The 17,806-nt window shown below is 36.7% G+C and overlaps 1 protein-coding gene across 1 annotated transcript in view; it reads left to right on the forward strand.

Moving 5' to 3' along the window:
• Positions 1-17,806, forward strand: part of LOC101897672 (SCY1-like protein 2) — a 98,905-nt gene that overhangs the window by 61,368 nt on the left and 19,731 nt on the right. Inside the window, exons 13-17 of the mRNA XM_059127515.1 lie at positions 6,011-6,083; positions 6,422-6,558; positions 10,152-10,374; positions 13,727-13,735; positions 13,787-14,040. Coding sequence (XP_058983498.1) covers positions 6,011-6,083; positions 6,422-6,558; positions 10,152-10,374; positions 13,727-13,735; positions 13,787-14,040 — 696 coding nt within the window. The remainder of the gene's footprint in view (positions 1-6,010; positions 6,084-6,421; positions 6,559-10,151; positions 10,375-13,726; positions 13,736-13,786; positions 14,041-17,806) is intronic.

Here is a 17,806-nt window from a genome sequence, read left to right on the forward strand (position 1 = left end):
GTTTTCACTCCTTGGTTAATGGAGTGGACCGACATTATCCATTTTCGCTCCTGACATGGCACTGATGTAAATATTAGGATTTGAAAAGTTGGAGCAAAATCTTATTATCCTCTCCTTTTTGTGCAATAAAATATTTATTTTGAAAATGTTAACATTTTGTAGAGAAGGTACTAGAAGAAGTTACCCGATATTGTCCATATCCGAACTCGATCTAAGTTTGATAATAATATTATTATGTGCTAAGTTTGGACTGAATCGGACACTCTCTTCGAGAGTTATCGTGCGCACCAGCCAGACATCACTATATCGACTCCAAATGTCCTGAAACGGATTTGGTCCAAAGAGACCTAGAGCCTCAAAGCTGTTATTACGATGATGCACGTTCAAATGATATATACCTTCTGCAGCCAATGGCTGAGGGTATAAACTACGTTTTTTATAAGTGGAGAAAGATGGCAATGTTTACCAAGGGGAAATGCAGGGAATACCTAAGTTTCAGAAAAAGCAAGCAATCCTCATCAGTCTCTTGTTTTTTATCTGGGATAATCTCCCCAGGAGTTATTTGAAAATAACTCCTATGACAAGGAGTTAGTCTAACTAACTCGTAATAACAATTTTCATTCTTACTTTCGACAAATCAATAGCCATAGGTTGTAAATAATTCCAAGTGGATATGGTAGTACTCGGGTTATATAGCCTTACCCGTGTCCAAAGTAAAGACCCTTTTAAGCATATTCTGAAAAAAGGTTATTTTTATGACTCATCTGAGGATTAAAATGTTCAACCAAAATAATCGTCGTATTGTTAGCAGTAATAATATATACATAAGATTTAAATATTGAACAAATCTTGAACCGAAATTTTCCAAATATCTTATCATAATATTTTTGGGTAACCGGTAATGATTAATGTGTAAATCATCAATACAATTATTTTATGTATTTATTTATTATTCATTTATTTTTTTTATCCCTCAATACTAGGGTTAAAACTTAAATTCCTCAAAAACATCTTCAAGTTGTGACATTCAATTTATTTATTTATTTATTTATTTATTTCAATTCATTAGTGATACAAAGCCTCCAAGGCCAATAATGTGTATCAACTTGCATTAAATAATATAACCTGAGCTTAATTTATTTACAATATAAAGATTCTTAATTTATTTAAAACTATTTCTACTTTTACTCTAATATTCAAAAAAGAAAAGAAAAGTTGGCTCCCCAGCCATTAAAACAAATTAAACTATTTTACTACATAAAATATTCAGTAAGCGGCATCTTAATTCTTAAGTTGTGTATTATATAATACATTTACCATAAACTAGATTTAGACACAACTAAGATGTGTTTAGAAATAATTGCAAAATCTTGAGGCGAAAAGCATTGTTACTCTGGGAAAATATGCGTAATTCGAGTGGAAGTGTATTCCAACATCTCGCAACTCTGACCAAAAACGATCTAGCAAAAACATTTTTAAAGATTCTAGGTATAAAAATCTGTGGGTTTCTGGATGAATGAGTAAAGGTAAAGGACGTTCTAAATGAGTAAGGGACATTATTTTTAATAACGTTATAAAAAAGTAATAAGCAGCGGTATTTAATAAACATGTCAAAGGAACACCCCAGAAAACGTATAACATGACTAGATACATGACTGCCACGTCGTAGATTATATACAAAACGTGTAATTATGTTAACAATACGCTTTAGCCTATTTATATTTGAAGCAACAGTTCCAGAAAATACCTCAATACCGTACAAGACTTGTGTCATCAATAGAGAACTTGCTAAAGTATGTTTTACATTTTGTGTTAAGTACATGTTTGACGAATAAATCTGACGTAAAACGCTATATACTCTACCCATTAAAGTATCAATATGATGTTTGAAGGAAAGTTCACAATCAATTGTAACTCCAAGGCACTTATGCTGGTGAACAAAATCAACTTTGTCTTGACCAATAAATATATTTAGTAGGTGTACAGATCTGTTACTAAATCTAAAATCCAAAGCCTTGGTTTTAGATGAGTTAATATTTAATGAATTTCTCGCTGCCCAATCAACAAAGCGTCTCAGATAAACATTAATGTCATTCTCAAGTAACATTGGAAATTCACGACAACCATTGAAGAGGATAAAAATATCATCAGCAAACAAATACGTTTCACAAGCTGATGAGTTTACATGTAGCGGGAGATCATTGACATATAAAATGAAAAGCAGTGGGCCAAGGACAGATCCTTGGGGTACACCGGAAAATAAAGGGCAAGTATTTGACATGACACCATTTAACATAACAAACTGGGTTCTATCTTGTAAGTAAGAAAGAATAAGCATACATGCTGATTTGGAAAAACCAAAATTATATTTAAGCTTCCATATAAGAAGGCAATGATCAAGAGAATTGAATGCTTTAGACAAATCTAATGCAACTAGAACACATAACTTGTCATTGTTAATGTGTCCACGAATAGAATCAGTCAATTTAAGAAGCAAATGTGTGGTATTGTATCTTTTACGGAAAGCATACTGAGATTCAGTAATTCTTTGAGAACAATACTCAAGCATTTGTTTCTTAATAATGGACTCCACAACCTTTGATAGAGCTGGTAAAATTGATATAGGCCTTAGATCACATGGTTCTCTGACCGAACGACATTTAGGAATCGGTACCACTCTAGCAGCTTTCCAATGATGGGGGAATGTAGATGTAGTTAATATGCAATTAACTAAGTCCAAAATCAGGTTGGAAATGTAAGGAAAAACCTTCTTTATAAATGCAATAGGAATCCCATCAACACCTATTGATTTAGACTTTACCCTGCATAAAGCTTCTATAAATTCAGATTCATCCACACAACGAAAAGTGAAAGATGAGTCTGAGTCCGTAAAACTTTCCAAATTTAGGGGCATAACAGGAGTATTCGAAGAAGAACTAGAGAAGAAATCATTTAAGCTATTAACATCGATATCAATATTTTCATGATCATTACCCACACATCCAGATCCTCTTAACGCTTTCCATAGACCACGAGAATTTATTCCATTAAAAAGCCTGGAATAGTGATATCTTCTACATCTGCGTATTATAGCTTTCGCACGATTTCGATATTTGCAGTAGATTCGCCAGTGTTCTTGTGTTCGTTCATTCTGAAAAGACGAGAAGGCCAAATCCCTTAAAGACACAGCAAATCTTACATCAATAGACTTCATCCAGGGATCAACTGAGTGTTTGATCTTTTTCCTAACCACCGGAACAAACGAGTATAGGGAATCCAAAAGAGAAGTTATGCTGGCACATTTGGCATCCACACCAACACTACTAAACTACTACTACTACTAAAAACCAAATTTGGATCGTATGAAGCAAGAAAGTTCCGTATGCCATTCCAATCAATATTGTTAAAGTTCCTGTATTCAACAAAATCAGGCAAGCTGCTAAAACTTATCGAAAGTGATGCAAAAATTAACGCGTGGTCTGATATAGCAGGACATTGAATCTGATCAGAATAAGCTACAATAGAAAAATCACTGGTTAGCATAAAATCTATCAAGGACGTAGACCGGCTACCTAGGTCGAAGTGTGTAGGCTTGGAGTTATGAATAATACTCAAATTTAATCGAGTACAAAGTCTACGAAAAATTATTGCCTTAGTTGGGTTAAACAAATTGAAGTTGAAGTCACCAAAAAGTACAATATTATTATATTCCTCAAAAATGTTACAGTGTAGACTTTCAAATAAATCAATATCACCAGTAGGCAAATAAATTACACCAAAAAGAACTTTAGTGCTCTGGAATTGTAATTCTAAAAACAATGATTCACAATGGTGAACTGAAGATTTAAAAACATGTCTAAAAGGGAGACCCTTGGATAAGTAAATTCCGACACCACCACCCCTACCTGGTATTTCACGATCACCACGACAGAAATAGTACCCCGGAATAGAAACTGCTGAATTTAATATATCAGGAACAAGCCATGTTTCAGTAACTGCTAGAATATCAAAAGTATTATTATTTCCCAAAAGATTCTTCAATTCATCCAGCTTGGTAACAGGCCGAATGCTTCTGCAGTTTATGTGAGCAACATTTAAGTTACTTTTAAATGGAGACAATACATTTTTTAAATAAGAATTGCCACTTACCAATGGACCAAGATTTTCATTAGAAGACATCAAAATAGGTGAAAAATGTAGAGGCGGGGAACCAAATGAAGAACAATAGTGTTAAGAAAAGTAATAAGTAACAATAAAAACCTAAATTTATCATTTATAAAAATAAAAAATCTTTCTTTATATATTTCATAGCACAGCTAATCGCTTACAAAAACAAAATGTGATATGAAAATTTAAAAATCGATCTGATAGAACAAAAGACTAATTAAATTTTATCAAAATGCAGCAATAATACAGAGGTTAAGTACTAATAATCAAACATAAGATAAATGAAAATGTATATGAAAGCAAATACTATAAAACTTCAGTTGGATGATGTACTCTGACCAGGAATCAGCAACGAACATTCATTTATATCTCGAACAACAATACTGCCATCAGGCATTGTTAACCGAGCTTTAGTTTCACCATTCAGGATTCTAAACTTTGTTATTATATTTTGCTTACGGAGATTGGTACATATACTATTCAGTCTACTGGCAGCGGGGGAAAAGTGGTCATTTAGATATAATCTTCTGGAAATGTCCCCACCAACACCAGGTAAAACATCCCGAAGTTGCAGCGATCGACTCTGGAAATACTTCCTCATAATCTGGTCACGAAATTCGGCACAATTTAGCTTAACAAGAACATGTCTCTTTCTGTTAATATAGCAAGCCAAAGCAACGTCACGGCGTCCCAATTCCACATTAAAGGTAGCAGCAAGAGAAATTATCACAGACACTAAATCGTCCACACCATCTGGAAGACCACTCACGAGGAAATCAGCACGATTTAATCTGTGATGTAGTGAGTTGTTTTCGGCCCACAATGCTTTATTTTCTTCATGCAAAGAAGACACTGAGTTCTCAACCCTTACAACACGATCATTGCATTTGGAAATGTCTGCCTTGATTTCAGACAGGCATGATGTCATCTGTGTATTCATGTTGTCTATAGCCGACTTGATAGCAATCAATTCACCTTGATGACTAGCAATAAATGCATCAAGTTTCTTGTTAAGGTTTACAAAATCGTCACTTGAACTATTGCGATCCAGGTTAGAGTCACAAGACTGGCAAATAAAAGCACTGATCTTAATTGCCTTAAGTGCAGCAAGTTCCTTGTCAGATAGTTTGAGGCACAACGAGTGAAACCAATTACAGCATATGTTGCATTTGATGGACCCTTGGGTTTTCGTTACAGATTCATTGCATGATCCGCAAATAGTAAGTGTTTTCGTTGGCGGCATTTTATATTCCAGTAACAACAACAGGTAAATTTGCAGGAAAGAACAGCAAGAAGAAAAATCAGCAGCAACAACAATGTCTCGTTCTCAACAAAACGAAAAAAGGCCAATATACATTGCTTTATGATGAAAACGTTGATATTTTTTAGATTTCCCGACACAGAATTAGTCTTTGAACAAGATGACAATACGAAATATTGGCAAACAGTCGATATTTAAGCGTAAAAAACAAATCGCGATCAGCTGCAACTAAAACCACGTTTACTCAGGCATAGGGTTGCCAATAAAATTCAAGTCGTTTCATAAAAATTCCGTTTTATTTCGCCATTGCGAATTCATTGCCATCATCATATCGGCAATTATCACAGGCCCACACATACTATTTAATTTCACTGGAATACATTTATTTTGTTGTTGTTGTTTTTGTTTACGCTGTTGCAGGTTTTTTTTTCTTCTTGCCGCTCAACATAAATATGCTCTTCATTAATCATTTTGGTTGTTCATTGGATGTACATTTTTTGTGCCATTTGCATATTTTTTACTCCTTCATCTTCTTCTCTTCCAATTTGTTTTTATGAATATTTGCGGCGGCGTTGGCATCAGGTCACAGAGGAAATATTGACGATACTTGCTGGTGTCGAAATACCGGATCCAGATTTAATTATGCGTTCAGTGCGTAAGTATTCATTTGGAGGTTGGAGGCATGCATGCATGCATCGATGCACAAATGCATCCGCCGCCACCATGCTTGCTGACAGATTTGCATTCATTGGCCACATGATTCACTTTATCAATGACATGGCGGAGCTGGGGAATCAAAGATTTCCACTCGACCTGTGTGTGTGGAGGTGTGCGTGGCAGTGGGTGTTCGTTATGCATGGATATGGATCAAATATTTCTCATTTGCACTTTCTCCAATTTTGCTTTCTTTTAATTTATCCCATTATTCATTGGCTCGTTTTCTTTTTTTCTCCCCATCTCTCTTCTCCTGTCTTTTCTTGTCTTGTTCCACAGGTATTTATCAAAGGCTATTTTGCGATTCTTCATATGGCTTAACAACGGAGGCGGTTGCCAATAATGTATTGCCCTTGCTGATACCACACACCATAAATCCGCACTTGAATTTGGATCAATATTGCTTTTTACTTGAGGTATGTATATATGTATGTATGTATGGGTGTATATGAATGTGTGTTAATAATAAGAATCAATATGGCAATACCTCAATCTCATTTTTATTGCATAAATTGAAATGGTGCAGTTTTACGCTACATTAAACGCCGTGATAATATGCCATCGAGAAACGTAAATGAAATTGCTTTTCAAAGACCAGCCAACCAGTCAGGCAGTCAGTCAGTCATCCTTCCATCCATCGACTGGTTGGGTTGTTCTTTTTTTTTTTTTTTTTGCTTTTGCCAATACTCTTCTGTGAAATGGAGTGAATTGGAAAAAACGAAGAGCAATTAATTGAAATATCATCGTGTGGCCACTTAATTACGACAATTTTTTAAGAGTCGATCTTTTTTTTAACTTATATTGAAATAAAGTTGATGGAGAATGAAGTGAAATTATATTCTTTAAGTAAAGATTTCATGCCAATACTAAGAGTAATAATATTTTTGACAAGATATCACTATTATTTTCATAAAATCCAAACCAAATTATGGAATAACCAATTAAAACTGGTTCCAATACCGCACATGAATTCCGAACTTATTATGTTTTCCAAACTCCTATTTTGGCGAAATATTTATGGGAGTTGATAGGAGAAAATATTGAAGGCGCTCTCTTATATCCTCTTTTAAAACCGCCCATTTTACACCCTTAGCCATATGGCAAGAGAGGGTATATATCATTTGATACGGGCAAAACGTGCCTCATCGAAATAACGGTTTCACACCCTAGGTCTCTTTGGACCAAATCCGTTTCAGGACATTTAGAGTCGACCCAGCTGTCTGTCCGTCCATCTGCTGGCTCGCTGGTGCGCACGATAACTCTTGAAGGAAGTACCCGATTTGATCCAAACTTGGTACATCGTAAAATTATTGTCAAAATTAGGTCGAATTCGGAGATGGGTAATATCGGTCCACTCCTTATGGTATCTCCCCCACAAAATGTCAACATTTTCAAAGAAAATAATTTTCGGCCTAAAAAAGACGATTTTGCTAAAAAAAATTTCAAAGCCTAATATTTGCATCAGTACTAGGTCAGGTGAGCAATATCGGTCGGGAGCAAGTGGACAATATCAAGTACCGCTCCCCACAAAAGGTCAAAATTTTGAATAATTATAACCCATATAAAATGTGATGTATGTGTCCGATTTCCTTCAAATTGCACACATCACAATATTTTTATTAAACCACTTCAGACAGTGAAGATGGAATTTATCGGCCCTCACCATCTGGTGCCTCCCCCACAAAAGGTCGAAATTTTCAAAAAAAAAATATTTTCTCTACAGAAAGAGAAACGATAATCCGATTATGGTCCAACTTTGCAAATCCTAATATTTGCGTCAGTACTATGTCAGGTGCGAAAATGGACATTATCTGTCCACTCCTCCTGGTACCTCCCCCACAAAGGGTAAAACTTTTAAATAACCAAACTAATTATAAAATCCCAAATAAGGATCCGGTTCTCTTCATATTCCACACATCCCATTATTTCTTCTAACACAAAATCTGCTGTGAAGATGGGGGTATATCGGTCCACTCCTTCTGTTACCTCTCCCACAAAGTTTCAATGTTCATAAAACGCAAAATTAACAGCCAAAATCTATTCCGACTTGGTACATATCAATATTTCTATCAACACAAGATGTTGTAAAGAAATGATCCGATCTCTACCATCTAGAGGGTGAGATAAAAAACTGTAACAAAGTCATATAACAAATTTTTTTTTTTTTGTAAGCAAAATGTGTCGGAAATAGCATCAAGTTTTAGAATAAGTTTAGATTTGTTCGAATTGGTCTCTTTGTGCGCGAATTATGGCCTCCAAACGGCCAATGAAACCATCAGACGATGCCCGAATGTTGCTCTGCGGAATTTGGCCCATTCCCGCGAAGCGCTTGCTTGAGGTGATCGACACTTTGGTATTTTTAGTGTCAACCTTGCTTTCCAAAATACTCCAGACACTATAGTCCAACGCATTGGTATCCGGAGATTTTGGTAGCCATTGTGCGTTAGAAATGAAGCCAGGAACCTCATTTTGTAACCATTCTTGGGTGGCGCGTGCTGAGTGCGATGGTTCTGAGTCCTGTTGGAATGTACAAGGTCTGCAACCAAAATGTTTGCGTGCCCAAGGCTTTAATATACCCTCCTGAATATTTTCGCGATAATATTTGGCATTTATTTTGATGTCACTGTCGATTAATACAAGCGGAGAAAGACCATCGGCTGTTATGGCGGCCCACACCATTACCATGGCCGGCCCTTGAGTTTTGGTGGCCAACCGAAGGTGCAAATTTTCAGCAGGACAACGAATGTTTTTTCATCGGAAAAAAAACCAAATTCGGCAGTTCACCACTTTCGGCCAAGCGAAGCAACTCTTTAGCTCTTTTGAGTCTATTTTCCTTCTGTTGCGGTGTTAGTTCTTGAACTTTTTGGAATTTCAATGGCTTTACCCCGAGCTCATTTTTCAATATTTGCCGAATGGAATATTGTGATATGTTCAGCTCACGAGCCACTTTTCGGCCACTGCGACGCGGGTTTTGATCAAGTCACTTTTTTACTTTCCGAACCATTTCTGCTTATGTTGCTGTTTCCTTCCGTCCACTTCCTTGAGGTCGGGCTACGCTACCAGTATCACGGTAACGAGCAATGGTACGAGACACAAATCATTTATTAACATTTAAATGCTGGAGTGCTCTAACGATATCCACTTGTGGGTTTCTAGCCAAATATTAAGAAATCACACTATCACGCTTGAATCCCACCACGAATAACTTTTTTTCTGGAAAATTCTAACCAAAATGCTTTTGGTTGTAAACTTGTAAACAATATAATGAGCTGTCACTGGAATAATTTTAACAGCTTTCGGACGAGTGGCATAGAAATGACAGCAGTCTGAATTTGGTTGCAGTTTTTTCATCTCACCCTGTCAATCGGTCAATAATCGCAATTGGCACATGACAATAATGATATCTGATTAGGATGAGGATCGAACTTCTGGTTTCGGATTTTATTCAAAATATCCGAAAACGACATATAATAAAAACGTCTGCTACCCATTCCCATTGTGATCCCATTAAAGTCTGCAATTCCAAAAATTACACTTTGGCCAAGTCCCGAAGCTATGTCAATCGTTTTATAACATTGTTGTACCTTTCTGTAAGCTTCGAAACCAAAGTGGCGCTTGTGTAAATTTCAATGTCCAAGCTCCTGCTTTTGGGGTACTTTAAGTAGAATTTGGGGCGCTTTAAGTATGAATTTTCAAATAGTCCTGCCGTATCTTACCCTTTTACACTCACTGTCAAATTTCAAAGCTTTAGCTTCAGCCGTTTCTTCTGGCGATCGATAAGCCAGTCAGTGGAACATCACTCCACTCCATCCCAACTCTACTCAAATTTTGTTAGGTTCTCTACTGTCCCAATGGACCTATTTTGAATTGAAACTACCAACGCTGTTCCACCTTTAACTCTTAGATATAAACGAAATTTGTTGTTGCAAAATGGTCAGGCTTGAAATGTACCTTGCAAATCAACACACTCTAATAATTCAAAAAATATCTCTTCACTTTTTCCCCACAGGCAATTCATGCATTCCTGGATAGCATCGATCGCCAACAAAAGACCCGTTTGAAAATGGAGAATCTCTCAATGTCATCACCGGAACGGCATCGTACGCTAAGACATCAGTACTCGACGGATAATATGAATGCGATACCACCGTTCAATATACCCAATTTACGCATTGATCAGCGTAAGACATCCAGTGCCGAGGATATGGCCAGAAAGAATTCTGGAGGTAAGGGCAATGTTAATAAACTTTCTATCATTAAATGTGGGTGTGGGTGTATGTGTGGGGGGTAAAACTTTCATGACCTTGGTAAATAATTGTATGTATATATGTACGTACATAATTATATGATAATGAAGATGCTCCAAAGAGGATGTTAATAAAGATAAAGACTTTGATGTTGTTCAGGGTTGTTTGCCTGTCTGCCAATTTGACTGCCTATCCAATCAGACAAATGCACACACACACACACAAAGGTCCAAATTAAGTGATGTAGAAAAATGTGTGAGTTTAGGGAGGACGGCAGTGCCTAAATACAAACAAAACTTAGTTTCAAACTTGTGTAATACACTCACTCAATAAAGAGCGGATGGAGAGCGGGGTAAAGAGAATAGGCGAATTAGTTATCCTCCCCTAAAATATCCTTGGGGGTAAAACTTGAAAATTAATTATGTCGACAACAACAACAACAACAAGCATTTTGTAACTGTAACTTTTATGCATATTTTTGTGATATCTAATCGACTTGCCGCACAAACAGCAAATTCCGATTCCAAACCAGCCAGCCATGTTTTGGCATGTCAGCTATTCGAAAAATTAAAATGAGATAATTGACATTTATCTCTTTAACTTCAACAACTACTATTTGTCATGTCATCGTCATCATCATCATCATCTCATTGTCATCATCAATGAATGGCCATGTGACAGATACCATGTACGACGAGCAGATTAGTCTTTAAACAATCCTCTTAATCAGACACTAATGGCTACCACACGCACTCACGTACAAAAGTAGACACAATTTGTTGTAAGCATATTAAGAATTTCCATGGAAATGTAATAAAGAAAATTATCCACTAAAGGGCCACTTAGTTTTTCATTATGCCAGCAGACAATTAGACGGCCATTGAATGGAGTTTTGAAAAATTCAAAAGAATTCATTGAAAACATATTTTCTGTCTAGTCACCACCGAAGGTTGAAGTGACTAATTTGTTGTCATGGCAAATGACAGTGGGAATTTTTTGGAAAGAATGTAAGAGATTATTGAAGTATCATCCGGGGGATTATTTGTAAGAAATTAATGGCCCAGTTAATTATACCCTCAACCATATGGCTAGAGAAGGTATATATCATTTGATAGGTCCAAAATATGCCTCATCGAAATAACGGCTTTAGACCCTAGGTCTCTTTGGACCAAATCCATTTCAGGACATTTGAAGATGATCTAGCGATTTCCGTTCATCCGTCTTTCTGTCTGGCTGGCTGGTGCTCACTATAACTCTCGAAAGGAGTATCCAGTATGGTTCAAACTTGGTACATCGGAATATTGTTATCAAAATTAGATCTTGTTCGGAAATGGGCAATAGCGGTCCACTCCTTCGGGTACCTCCTCCACAAAAATCGAAATTTTCAAAAAAAAAAAAAAAACACACACACAAAAATGATTCAATTTTCCTCCAACATTGCTAATCCTAGTATTTGCATCAGTGCTAGGGCAAGTACCTCCCCACTCCATCAAGTACATTCCCCACAAAGGGTCAATATTTCGAATAATTATAACTCTCATAAAAAGTTATATAAGCATCCGATTGTCTTAAAATTTCACACATCGTAATATCTTTGTGGACCCAAGATCTGATGTTAAGATGGTCCACTCCTTCCGGTACCTCCCCCACAAAAGTTCAAAATTTTGAATATCCATGAAGCTCATAAAAAGCGAAATTAACATCCGATGATCAGCAGCTAAGAATTCAATGTCATTGACCACTGCATAATGGCATGACCAGCAGTCAAGTTCATTGTCGTCCAATAGTCAATGACATTGACAAGAGTCAATGAGATTGACCAGTAGTCAACCAGGTTGATCCGAAATCAACGAGATTGACCAGAAGTCAATGACATTGACCAGTAGTTAAAAACATTGCCAGAAGTCAAAGGCATTGATAAGTAGTCAATGACATTGACCAAGAGTCAATGACTTTGACCAGTAGTCAATGAGGTGACAGTCACATTGACCATCAGTCAATGACATTTACTAGAAGTCAGTGTCATTGACCAGAAGCCAATGACATTGATCAGAAGTCAATGACATTGATCAAGAGACAATGACCAGGAGTCAGCGACATTGACATTGATCACATGACGTTGGCCGGAAGTCACTGACATTGACCAAGAGTCAATGACCTTGACCAGTATTCAATGCCATTGACCAAGAGTCAATGAGGTGACAACGACTTTGACCAGAAGTCAATGACATTGACCAGAAGTCAATGACATTGACCAGAATTCAATGACATCGACCAGAAGCTAATGCCATTGATCAGAAGTCAATGACATTAACCAGAAGTCAATGACATTGATCAAGAGACAATGACCAGGAGTCAGCGACATTGACATTGATCACATGACGTTGACCGGAAGTCACTGACATTGACCAAGAGTCAATGACCTTGACCAGTAGTCAATGCCATTGACCAAGAGTCAATGACCTTGACCAGTAGTCAATGCCATTGACCAAGAGTCAATGACCTTGACCAGTAGTCAATGCCATTGACCAAGAGTCAATGAGATGACAACGACTTGGACCAGAAGTCAATGACATTGACCAGAAGTCAATGACATCGACCAGAAGCTAATGGCATTGATCAGAAGTCAATGACATTGACCAGAAGTCAATAACATGGATCAAGAGACAATGAACAGCAGTCAACGACATTGATCACTAGTTAATGACATTGATCATGTGACGTTGATCATAAGTCAATGACATTGACCCGAAGTCAATGACCAGGAATACCATTGACCAAGACTCGATGAGGTTAACCAGTAGTCCACGAGGTTGATCAGCGAGATTGACCAGAAGTCAATGAAATTGATCAGAAATCAATGACATTGATCAAAAGTCAATGACATTGATCAAAAGTCAATGAAACTGATCAAGAGTCAATGACCAGGAATCAACAACATTATCATATGACGTTGACCAAAAGTCACTGACATTGACCAGTAGGCCACGAATGAAGTTGACCAGAAGTCGATGACATTGACAATGACATTGGCCAGAAGTCAGTGACGTTGATCAGTAGTCAATGACATTTGCCTGTAGTCCATGAGGTGGACAAGTATTCAATGACGTTGACCAAAGCACTGGTGTCAATGACTCCTGGTAACTGCCATCGCTTTTTGCTCGATATAATTTAACATTATTCCCTATCAAGTACTTGAATTAATAATTAATTGCAAGGCAACAGAATCGCATTTAACAAAAATGAGATACTTTTCTTAAATTAAATTGCTTTTAGCGGAATATTAATAAAGAATGGAATCTTCTACATGACATTTTAATTTGCTGAGAAATATAAGTTTACACTGGTCGATAATAAATATTTCATTAATGCGCGACTTTCACTCTCTCTCCCCTAGGCTCTGGCATGTTGGGTGGCTGGTGGTTTGGCTGTTCTCCCTCATCGCCGGATAGTAATTTCCTACGCGTGGCCAATGCATTCCCAAATCGACGGCTGTCGGACAATACGCTAATGACACCAAAAATACGCATTGCACCATCCTGCGCCTCGTCACCGGGCGGTACACCGGGCAGTGGTCTGCCAACGCGTCGCCACTCAAGTATAGGACCGCAGGAAAGGCGTGGCTCGACCATAAATCTATCGCCACCAACGGTAAGTTGTAATTTTAAGGCCATGAAAAAAAGGATGGTAGGTGGGTGGAAGAATGATGATGATGATGGCGATGACGATGACGATAATGCTATTCATTGCTCTCCTGGGGCCTTGACAATGAACGCAGGCAAGCAGAGTCAAGTGAAAATGAAACCAGGAAATATATTTCAATATTTATTAGTTTTCATTTCATTCAACTGGGTTCATTTGGTATTTATTTTTATTTTCACTATTTAATTGTCTCTTCTTTTTTTTTTTTTTTTTTTTTTTTGTAATAAATTGTTTTGCTATTTTTAATTTGATTTTTATTAAGCCGTGATTGTTTGAATTCAAGTGAAGAAAAAAAATAAATTTTTAAATTGTTTAACAATAGAGGCGGGATTGGTTTGAATGGGAAAACACACAGACACACACACACACTCATATAACCATATCATTTACACAACAATGCCGATGATGACGGTGTCCTTTTTCATTACACAAATCGTTGGCCGCAGAAAAAAACCGTTTTATTTATTTCCATCCAACTCCAGTTGATCGATTTCAGGCTATGGTAATGGTTTTGACTTTATTACCAATGTAAATTTAATGAAAACATGTTTTTTGCGGCATAGAAAGAATTAAATGAAAATTAATTTGTAGGAAATCCCCGCCGGACAATGGACATTAGTTGGGGTAATGTAGTGTTCGTTATTGAGAGGGGAACTGACTGGCAAGAAAACATTTTGTTCACAAAAATAAGGGGGGACTAATTTTAAGGATCAATATGGTTCGGTACTGATTTTTTCAAGATTTTTCAAGAGAAGTAGAGAGAATTTTTCAAGAGTTTTCCACTAAAAATTTTAAAGTATGAGAGTGAATTAAAAAAAAATGGAAAATGTGGCAAGGTTGGTAAAAAAAACTAAAGTATGGGTACGAAATTCAACTATGAAATTTGAAACAATTCCGGTTAATAATATCGTTTAATCATCAAAATACGAAATATCGGCAGGTATCGTTATATGAGGACTATACGAAGACATAGAACTGCATCGCTGTAGTACCTATTACGAACTTTAAATACGAAATTTGAAATAATTCCGGGAAAAAATATCACTAAAATCATCAGAATACCGAACATTGCGAGGTACCGTTTTCAATTTCCTCAAATCGCTCTGTACCGCGATATAAATATTTATATATTTCATGAACATGCTTTGTAGTTATTTTTTTTTATTGGTTGGCTTTCTCCGTATAAACCGAGACCATGCATGAGCATAGGAAATAAATAGAGCACGATAATGCAAGTAGAAATTTTACCTGCGGTATAAGCTGACCCAAGGAAGCTCTCAATAGAGTTGTGCCAATCTAGTTCGAATGAACGAATTAGTTCCTTCTCTAGTTCCGACGACTCCGATTGCGTATGAGTGATATGAAATTTATGAAATCACTTATACGTTTAGGAACTGGGTGCTGAACTTTGACCTAAATTGACACAACTCTAGTTCTCAAGAAGGGGTGTGATCCATAACGAAAGAAAATTAGTCTTGAAAGTGGAATTGTTGGCAGGAACTACAGAAGTAACTCTAGTCCTTTAAGAAAATTGGGATGAGAATGCCAAAATATTTAAATTCGGAAACATTATACTGGGACTGTTACGAATCGTTGACGGAACCGACCCATTTTCAATAGGAGCAATATGCAAAAATTCAGTGGTATTTTTTATACCCTCCACCATACTAGGGTATACCGATATTCGGTATTTTGATGAAATTAGTCACATTTTTCAGTGGAATTGTCTGAAATTCTACTGAAGGAGTTCCTTTTGAGTACCTTAATCCCTGGGAGAGAATTGCATATATATGTAGGTCCAGGTTATCGTATATCGCCCCTATGACGGTACCCCCGATATTCGGTATTTTGATGACTTTAGTCTCATTTTTCACTGGAATTATCTGAAATTCTAATCTGAGTAAAATTTTAACAACCTACTTCATCTCGTTCGGAAGCTAAAGTGATATAGGAGGGTATAAAAAGATACAAGTGGTTTTCCAGTGAGAGCTGAAATTAGTTGATATAAACGACCATATCAATTTCAATAAATTTTGCATAACCAAATCGGAAAGTAGATTCCGTCGATGGCCTTCCGAATTCTAGTATAGAGGTGTTGAATCGTTGCTGGGATCTTGTCGTAGACCACCGATGAACATTTTGCTTAAACTATTCAAAAGACATTCATGCTTATTTTCCACTTAGCCTTACTGGAAGAAGTCGTACGGTGTTAAATTACAAGATCTGCATAAAGTGTATTCTCTCTACTAAAGCGTTTTATTCAGTAAAAGGCATCTAAAAGGTAGTCTGCAATAGTAGTTTTTTTTATTTGTATAGGATCCTGCCGAGTCCACTTGTCCTTAATATCTTGAATATCTAGGGGTTATACATAGAAAACCTCCAATAGGTTCATTATACAAAGAAGACGTCCAACAGCTCTTCAATGCAGAGCAGATGGAAATACATGGAAGACCTCAAAAAGTTCCTTAATACATAGAAGACCCCAAACAGGTCTGTAAATAATAGAATACCCCAAAAAGGTCTTTAAGATGGAGAAGGCCACTAACAAGCCTTTTATACCTAGAAGACCTCCTACAGTTCTTTAATACATGGCGTACTGACCAAAACATCTCCACAGCAGCTCTGTAATATTAAGGAGACCTTCAACAGGACGTCACCAGGACGTAGATGACCTCCAGCTTATATTTTATGTGGGGAAGAAAGATATCCTTTACACATAGAATTGGTATAGGAACCACCAACATAACAGCAATACAAAAAACAATCAAGAGATTGATAAATATATAAAAGATCTTCATAAGATTTTGTATTAATTGACAACCTCCAAAGGTCCTTTACACAAAAGGACGCCTTCAGCCGGTCTTCTACATATAAAAGACCTCAAATGGGTCCTCTAAACATAAAAAGCTCCAATACGTTCTTAATTAATATAAGAAAAGCAAAAACAAAACGGTAGTACTTGTCTACTAGCCAGGATGGCCTAAATCAGATCTTAAACACATAAACGATGTTTAAAGGGGTTTCATGCGAAAGAGGCCCCTTAACATGTGTTTTGTTCAAGCAAGGCCCAAATTAGGACTTATGTACATTGAAGACTTGCAATCCTTCGGGCCAGCTACATATAGACTCCCTGACCCATTTATTAAAACATTCCATGAAAGTTTGAGATTGTTTAATTATAGGCGGTCAGATCCCTTCAGATCGGATATATTCAGAAACTCCTTAGCACATTCAGCTTGTCCAGGTATAGACTCCCTGAAACCCATTAGCTCGTCCGATTTCAAAAGATAAATATTATCTGCGTTTTTTTTCAAAAGCTTTTGAAGCCATTTTTAATCCCGGCCTGGTTAAAGCTTTTTTTGCCTACAGTTTCCTGCAGCATATGGATCTGTAGCATATGGAAAAAATCATACTTAGTAATCGATGAATCGATGATTTTTATAGTCAGAGTCATCAGATAGAGTCAAATTTCGACGTAATCGGGAACTATAGCTATCTTTTTATAGCTTGACATCTAATTACTAAGGGAATACTCTTACGAAACAAAACCGAAACATAGACTAATATAAATATAGACGAAATAATGATTTATCTTCGAAAAAATGCGGATCAACAGATGTCGTTTCAGAGGTATGTTTTTGTTTTTTTTTTTTTTTTTTTTTTTTTTACAAAAATTAAATTTATCTATATGTATAGGTATAGCATATGCTTTATG

This window comes from Musca domestica, unplaced genomic scaffold, assembly GCF_030504385.1.
Source record: "Musca domestica strain aabys unplaced genomic scaffold, Musca_domestica.polishedcontigs.V.1.1 45, whole genome shotgun sequence".
In the NCBI taxonomy this organism is placed as follows: domain Eukaryota; kingdom Metazoa; phylum Arthropoda; class Insecta; order Diptera; family Muscidae; genus Musca; species Musca domestica.